Here is an 8,394-nt window from a genome sequence, read left to right as displayed (position 1 = left end):
TTTTAAATATAAGTAAGTCCCTATATCTTTAAGAAAACATAACTTTTAAAAATGTATCATTTTTTGTCTTCTTCTTATATTTATAATAAAATATTAACTAAACACTTATTATATAATTTTAATATTAATAAACACAATTATGTATTCAGACATTGCTTTTATTAATATTATTTTTACAATACAACACAAAAATATAATGCAACATAACACAATAATCACAATATATGTACATACCAACACAACACCAGAGAGGCTGTAAATATCTTTATCCTCCCGCATAATATCACTACGACTGTCGTCATCCTCAGGCAGAGGACAAGAGGGCCAATAACGGCCGCGGCAGATAGAGCAGAGGAAGCACTAGCAGACGAAAGAGAAGCGTTATCTTCACCGACGACCACGAAACTTCCCTTCGCGGCGGAGCCACCACGTGTCTTCCGAAACTTCCACTGACATCAGATAGCCCCATCCATCCAACCAACTCCCGCTCCTCCTTGCTTCTCCTACTACATCATCATCATCATCATCATCTCTCTCTCTCCACAATTCCACATATATTTATGTTGAAATGAGCGACTGATTGTCTCTGCACATCAATTCGGCCTCCCCAAAACCCTAGCCCTAGAAGTGTAACTGTGTAAGCAGAGATGGATCACGCGTCGGATGCTCACCGTACCGATTTGATGACCATCACGAGGTTCGTGCTCAACGAGCAGTCCAAGCACCCCGAGTCTCGCGGCGACTTCACCATCCTACTCAGCCACATTGTTCTCGGCTGCAAGTTCGTCTGCTCTGCTGTCAACAAGGTATGCTCCTCGTTGTTCTTGTTCTTGTGGAGCCCGAGCCCGAATTGGATTGATTTTGATTGCTTATTCTCTTTTCGTGATGTTTAAGCTGTTGTGATTTGGTTCTGTGCGCTCAATCGTGTTAGAGGAAAGAGTAGTAGAGGCATTTTAAGTCAGTCGTCATATTCTTTCTCCTATTGTTCTCTGTTATCGAATTGCCATATTCTTGTTTTTTACATGATCTGTTATATGTTCACCCCACTTTGATTGTTTTCAGAATGTTTTTTTTTTTTTTCTCAATACAATTTTTTAAGGACTGAAACCAAGACATACAAGCTGACTTGTACTTTGCCTTTTAAAACTTTAACGAGCTTGGGTCCTAATCTGAGCAACCAAGACTTAAATACATTTTAAAGCTGCGTACTTATATGCGCTTGCGCTGTAATTTATGTGCCTCAAACTTTAATACATTGTTTGAGAGTAATTTTTGAATAGCTCATTTGTATAGGACCAGTATATGATGTAACGTCTAAGCTCAAAAAATATCTGCATATGTAGCTAATGCAACTGGTCTTTCTTAGTGGGAACAAAATAACGAGAAGAAATTATTTCTGTGCATGTGCATATGGTGGTTCATCTTGAAATAAGTTTTTGGAGCATGACGGACAGGAAAGTATTTGGGTTCTTAGTTTTGTCACTATTATACAATCTGATTGGTTTGCAGGAGAACTTTTGAATCTAACTTGGAAATTTATTCCTAAAATGGAATTACTTAAGTCAATTGTTTGATGTGCATAAGGTTTTGACATTAACTGCTAGTATGAAAAGCATTTTCATTTTCTTTAGAAGGATCTTCCTGCATATATCTTGTCCTCAAAAGTAAGAATGATTTGTTTCTGTTATTCTTTGGATTGAAAAATCTTGTTTAAATTTTCATTTTCATTTTTTCTGCGTGCAGTTCTCATCTTAACATTGCACTTTGCAGGCAGGTCTTGCTAAACTCATCGGGCTTGCTGGAGAAACCAATGTGCAGGCAAGCTGTCAATCCCTTGAACAATTTAGCAGCCTCATCTCGTTTCTGTATGGCATTAACCAGAATTTTTTTTTTTCCTGATATTACTCATGGTTGTTTATCTCTTTTAACTTAAAGGGTGAAGAGCAAAAGAAACTGGATGTGCTTTCAAATGAAGTTTTTATCAAGGCCTTGGTCAGCAGTGGTCGAACGGTAAGTTGATGGATAATATCTTGAAGTATATCAACTCACACATGTTTTTTACTGAAGAGAATGAATCTTCCTCTAGTGTATCCTTGTCTCTGAGGAGGATGAGGAGGCAACATTTGTTGATCGATCTTTGCGTGGAAGGTGTCTGCTTCTTTTCTCTTTTCTTGATTAGTTCCCCTGCTATATGCTGTTTTTGGATTCTACAATCGTCTGAAGTTATACTGTAATCAACATTTTTTTGGATCATTTCTGCAGTCAAGCTGCTCTATTGATGCAGGTACTGTGTTGTGTTCGATCCACTTGATGGATCCTCTAACATTGATTGCAGTGTTTCCATTGGAACGGTACAGCCCTATATGCCTGAAAATATACTGTTTCTCAATGATTATTGTGATGAACTCTTGTACCAACAGATAATACTGTTGAAGAATAGGTTGATATGGCAGTGATCGATTGGATGTCTTTTCTTTCATCTAGATCTTTGGAATTTATATGGTGAAAGATGGTGAAGACCCTACTTTAGATGATGTCCTGCAACCTGGGAAGAATATGATTGCTGCTGGCTATTGCATGTATGGAAGCTCTTGCACGGTATGAACCATGAAGAGTTGTTTTCTTGTGTATTATTGCCCAAAATTTAGAAAAAAAGAAGGTGCTGGATGTCATTTCAGTCAAATTAGCTCCCTCTCTGCACAACCTCCCCCCCCCCCCCCCCCCTCCTGCACGTGTGTGTTTTTTCCCTTGTGGGGTGAATTTGAGATATCAAGCCTGCACCCATAGTTTTTCCCATTCTGACACTGCATTTTGGCATATAAATATTTTGCAGCTTGTTTTGAGCTCTGGATCTGGTGTTAATGGATTTACCCTTGATCCATCCCTGGGGGAGTTTATACTAACTCATCCAGACATCAAGGTGAGTATCTTGTCCCAGTATTAAATTCATTGTCAAGATGTCCTATTTTATAAGACTACCTCAATATTATGGAAAGACATTTGGCCTATTCTTTTCCACACAGTAACATTTTATTGTCAGTATGGTATTCACCAAATTAGAGTTCTCTACTTCGTGATGAAGCTGTAAAATGAATGGCTTCAAACATAAGAAGTTTGTAGCAAAACAGATAGAAAATGATACAAGAAGACCAATGAGGCAACGAAACTTGATGGAAATCCTTAAACATGATTGGAGGTATAATGGCCTTATGGAAGATATGGCCATTGATAAGATGGTTGGAAAGTTTGAATTCATTTAGCTGACCCCACTTAGTGAAATTAAGGCTTACAACTGTTGTTATTGTTGTTTGCACCAGTTTCATTTCTTCTAAATTTCTTACCTGGTTGCAGATTCCTAAGAAAGGAAAAATTTATTCAGTAAATGAAGGAAATGCCAAGAACTGGGATGGTCCAACATCAAAGTATGTAGAACCAATGTAGCAATCTTTATTTTCTTTCTTTTTTTTTTCTTTTTTGCTCAGCAAATGAAGCAATCTTTATTTTCTATTAGTTATATGTCCTTGAGATTGTCATTTTCTAAATGGCAGGTATGTTGAAAAATGCAAGTTCCCTAAAGATGGATCCTCACCAAAGTCTCTGAGATACATTGGAAGGTACTTGGATTCTTATTAGAACATATTAGGTGCTAAAAGGTTTCTTTACAGTAAATGTCCAATAATAAGGCTCTGCATCTGCCATATCTGACAAGACTATTGAATGACTGTAAATGGTTCTATTGCTTCAGGATATGGATACAAGATTGTTACTCTATCTACTTAACATCTGTTATAAAACAAATGCTTGAAATGGTATTTTTCCTTGTTAGCCAAAAATAAATAATGAAAGGACAGAAGGAAAGAAAAGAAATGGTCTTTTCCTTCCAAGTTTTTACTTATCAGCTATCTTCTTAGTTGCATACCATTTCACTTTCCTAGTTGTAGCAGTAACATTCCAGAATAAGTCTTATTGAGAGACGTTGGAAGTTCTTGGGAGTTTGAACTATTCAAAGCATTTCTAGATTTTTAGTAGTTGTTTCATAATTACTAGGAGCTGTTCCTAGTAACTTGCTATTTATTGTAATGGTATCAGGGTTGGGGCAGTCCACTAGGCACATTAAAGACATCCTGATATAAATTCAAATAATGCTCTAATTTAGAATGATGGCATTGGGTGTTGAGGAAGAAGAATTACTTGTTAGGCCTTGGAATGAGAGAGAAAAAACCTGTAACCGAAGTCCCTCCTAACCTCCTCCCCTTCCCTAGTCATTTCTTGCATCTGCCATTTGAAATTCTAGAGCAGCTAGACAACTGAGTACAATTTCCATTCCATCAATATTGAAATTCATTTGTAGCTTGGAGGAATCCAAGAACAGCATCATTGATTATATGTGGTAACAGATAATAGGTGGCCACAGTTGGTACTCCTTCAATCATAATGCGAACTTCCTTGTGTCTTCTGGAGCTGTGGACCTTCTCACCATTGGTCACTGAAACTTCAAACTTCCCTTCAGCATCTGGAACAACCACCTTTTGAGCCACGTTACTGTTTATAAAGTTGTGAGCACGTACCGAGTCTATTAGTAAAGTTGTTGATGGTTGCCCATGTGACCCAATACCCTCTTAGTCTCTTGACTTTTGAGATCTTGCACCATAAATAGCATCTAGAGATTTTTGGAGTTTCCACCACTTCTGCAGCATTGCTAGTATTCTCAAAGTGCATGTCCATATCATCTTCTTTTCCGTGAGACCTTTTTCCTTCAGCAAGAAATAATTTCTTACAGCAATGCCCTAGGCTGCACTTCTCATTGCAATTGAACAGAGGCCTTTGCCTCTCCTTTCCTTGAGTTTTGTTGGAGTTAGCTTCTTGATTAGCAGAGGATTTGAATTCAGAGTTGAAGAGCAATTAACAATAGGTTTTCACACCTCAGTCTTGACTTTGATACTGTCCTTCAAGCCGCTCACAAAACACCTAACTAGTTGTGTGGGAGATAATTTACCTGCTTTTATCAATAATTTCTCAAACTGAGTTTGATACTTTCTGACAGATCCAATTTGTTGCCAGTTTGTTAGATTCCCCAAAAAATCTTGAAATGGGGTTGGATCTACCTTGGATGAAGGCCGTGCCTCAAGACACCACAGGACACAACTAGAGGATTATCCGGTTTTTGTGGAACTCAAAGAATTTATCATTCCTGCAAATCCAACTTGTCAGGTTGTCAGTCCTATTAAATTGTGGGACATCCCGTTTCACCAGTTTAGCAGATACTGGAAGGTGGAGCCATCACGCTTGGCTCCTCCAGTACCAATGGTTTGAACTCTAGTATTTTGATTTTGATTATTGGAGCTTTCCCCAACTTAACGAGTCTGGTTAATTTTGAGGTTATCAAATTTGGCATTCATCGCTGCAAATCTCTCTCTTGCACCTCCTTAAGAATTCTTTCTTTCACAGTAGTTAAAGATCTATCCACCTCCAAACGTCCCAACCTTTGGTGCTTCTCCTTGCTAGCTCCGATACCTACTTGTTACTTCCCCCAGTAACAGATCAGGTCATTTTCTGAGCAGGTGGTGTGGCATGTACGTAGCCTTCTGATTTGTTTTCCCCTTCTTCCCTAGTGTAAATACACTTATAAAATCTGAGGCATGAAATGAATAGTTAAAGAAAGGTATTGTGACCAAAGAATGATGAGAAAATAGAGATGGGGGATACAAGGTAGGTTTGCTTCAAGCGAAACCTTAACCTCCTAAAACGCAATTAAGTACTGGAATAATTGTGCATATCTTTCTCTTTGATTGGTTACAAATAATAGAAGTTACCAGGATGATCTTCTATTAATTATGAAAAAACTACTAAAAATCTTGAGATACTCTGGACAGTTCAAACTCTTAACTTCCAACATCTCTCAATAACAGTTGTTTTGGAATCTAACTACTGCAGCTAGCAAAGCAAAATGGTATATACCACTTTTCTATCCCTTGTCACCCCCCGCCCCAAATTTCACTTTTTTCTTTTCCCCTTAGTTACCTTGGCTTTTTGGTTTTAAGTTCTCAATGATTAGAAGAGTCAAATATGTGTCATATTCTGATAATACAGTGCATCCATCTTCTCGGTTAGCAAGTCCAAAACCATTAGATCAGTTGAACTTAACGTGCTTATAAGAAAGGTTAAAATGTATAGACTATGGAAACTAATTCTGAAAGTTAACTTCAAAAGAGGTCATGTTCAAAACTGAACACAAGTGAAAACCTTGTGATGGATCTGGACCCTTCAATATACCTTTTTTATTTTATTTTATTTGTGTGTGTGTTGGGGGGGGGGGGGGGGGGGTCTTACGAGCTAAGTTATGTGCAATGAATCATGGCACATTTTATGATGACAAAACATTTGCCCTGGCTACAGTATTCAGAAAATCTTTGAGCTGTCTTTACATTTCTCATTAACCAGAAAGGCAGAAGCAGTTCTGATTAATGAAGAACCCACCTGAATCCCCCTCTCTCTCTCACACGCACGCACGCACACACTCACAGGTGCGGGCATCACATGCACACAAATAATTAACCTGTCAAATTTGAGCAATTTGATTGAGATTTCTAAACTTGTGCTTTTGTTTGACTTATATCATGTTATTCCAGGTAAATGCTTTTGAATTTTATCATGCCATCTAGGAAGCCTTCAATCGTCCTATTAAGAGCAGATCTAAAAGCAATTTTTAATGTATTTTGGGATTTTGTTTTGCCGTTATCTATTACTACTATGAGTTTGAGGTCAAGTTATTTTTAAATTACAGAATACGAGTAATGTGATGTCCAATTGAATGTGGTTTGTAAATTGAAAAATATCAATTTATTTCCTTTTGGAAATTAGTTGGTATTGAATTGTTAATCACCATTTCATCTAAAAGGTTAAGTTCTTGTAGATAAGAGGGTTAATTTTAATTTTATGTTATTATTTTTACTCAACAGTTCACTATTACAAATATAATGATTTATAAATATATATATTCATTTCTCTCTTGTCCATGCTTCTGGTTGAATTACATCTACAGTATGGTAGCAGACGTCCATCGCACACTACTTTATGGTGGTATCTTTTTGTACCCTGCCGATAAGAAAAGCCCTAATGGGAAACTGCGGTATGTTACGCACTTCATAGACTTGAATAGATCGAAATTATAGTGATGAATGAATTGGTGACTGGCTTTTACACAAATTGCGATACAGGGTTCTTTATGAAGTCTTCCCAATGTCATTCCTGATGGAACAAGCTGGAGGTCAGGCATTTACCGGCAAGCAACGGGTAATAACTTGATGAACCTTCTGGTCATAAAGTAATGGGCAATAACTTAATGAAATTTTGGTCAGTCATGTGACAATCTCTTTGTTTGCTCCATCATAAATTTTGTTTCTGTAAACTTATTCTTTATCTAGTACAAGATGTAATTTTCACCTGCCATCATGCTTTTGCAATTGATAGAGCACTGAGTCGTTTTCAATCAAAATCCTATCAAGATTATGTTCACCTTTCTCATATCATATGCCTCTTTACCTAAATTTGCACCCGAAAATCTCCTTACATTAATAAATTAAACAAAAAGGAGTAGCAATGCAAGAATCTCACTGTTGAACCATGTGAAGCAGTACTTTAATGCTAAAATGATAATTAAGCATATAGGTTAACATGTTATGAAATAATTGAAGCATGTATGTTTGCAGGCACTTGATTTGGTCCCAAAGAAGATACACGAGCGATCTCCAATTTTTCTGGGTAGTTACGACGATGTTGAGGAGATTAAGGCCCTCTATGCTGCTGAAGAGAACAATTAACCTTTGAACTCATTTCTATTTGATGTTTGTGCATATTCTAGACTTAGTTACTGATTATCAATTATGCATATGACGAAACCTTGAGGTTTCCTGTTAATGAGGTAATACATTTGATCGGTGAAAACTCAAGGATGTTGTATTGTTCTCTTGTTTCTGGAAATACTGTCAATTCAACAAGAAAGCAATAGTGTTGATCTCCATATTTATTTTGTAGAAATGATTCAGTAGTGTGTTTGCAATAGTGTCAATAAATGATTCGGTAGTGTGTTTGCTTGTGTTAAGTAAGGTTTTTCTTGTGATATTTGTTAAACTTCACAAATAGAATTTCTATTTTCTTTGGTAGTAGAACAAGGAGGCGGTAGATGAAATTTGATAGAATAACAGGCAAGTAGATGAAATCCAATAAGTTTAGAGCAAAAGGCAAAGAAAGAAGAGAGATTTTTTGAAATAATATTAGAGAAATAATAACTTCTGTCTGTGAAATTGTATCTATTACTGATTCCAAGTTTAAATTTTTTACATAGATTTCGTTAACAATTAATATAAAATTTATTAAATCAAATGAACACGAATT

General features: G+C 36.7%; 1 protein-coding gene across 1 annotated transcript; it reads left to right on the top strand.

The window, feature by feature from the left end:
* The first annotated feature begins 303 nt into the window (after positions 1-303).
* On the top strand, positions 304-8,020 carry LOC127799253 (fructose-1,6-bisphosphatase, cytosolic). Its single transcript, XM_052333111.1, has 12 exons — positions 304-806; positions 1,771-1,818; positions 1,936-2,010; positions 2,087-2,148; positions 2,285-2,351; positions 2,485-2,598; positions 2,834-2,920; positions 3,352-3,422; positions 3,549-3,614; positions 7,043-7,129; positions 7,218-7,293; positions 7,710-8,020. Exons 1-12 carry the CDS (start codon positions 648-650, stop codon positions 7,818-7,820), a joined length of 1,023 nt encoding a protein of 340 aa, XP_052189071.1. The 5' UTR covers positions 304-647; the 3' UTR covers positions 7,821-8,020.
* Positions 8,021-8,394: the final 374 nt, after the last annotated feature.

This window comes from Diospyros lotus, chromosome 4 (genome assembly GCF_014633365.1).
Source record: "Diospyros lotus cultivar Yz01 chromosome 4, ASM1463336v1, whole genome shotgun sequence".
In the NCBI taxonomy this organism is placed as follows: domain Eukaryota; kingdom Viridiplantae; phylum Streptophyta; class Magnoliopsida; order Ericales; family Ebenaceae; genus Diospyros; species Diospyros lotus.
This window is presented reverse-complemented; position numbering and strand designations above follow the sequence as displayed.

Bases quoted from the DNA above. Each gene is read 5' to 3' on its own strand.
- LOC127799253 (XM_052333111.1), top strand. From the start codon at position 648: ATGGATCACGCGTCGGATGCTCACCGTACCGATTTGATGACCATCACG. The intron at 3,423-3,548 runs GTATGTAGAACC...TCTAAATGGCAG, and splicing joins TGGGATGGTCCAACATCAAA to GTATGTTGAAAAATGCAAGT. The intron at 7,130-7,217 runs GTATGTTACGCA...ATTGCGATACAG, and splicing joins AGCCCTAATGGGAAACTGCG to GGTTCTTTATGAAGTCTTCC.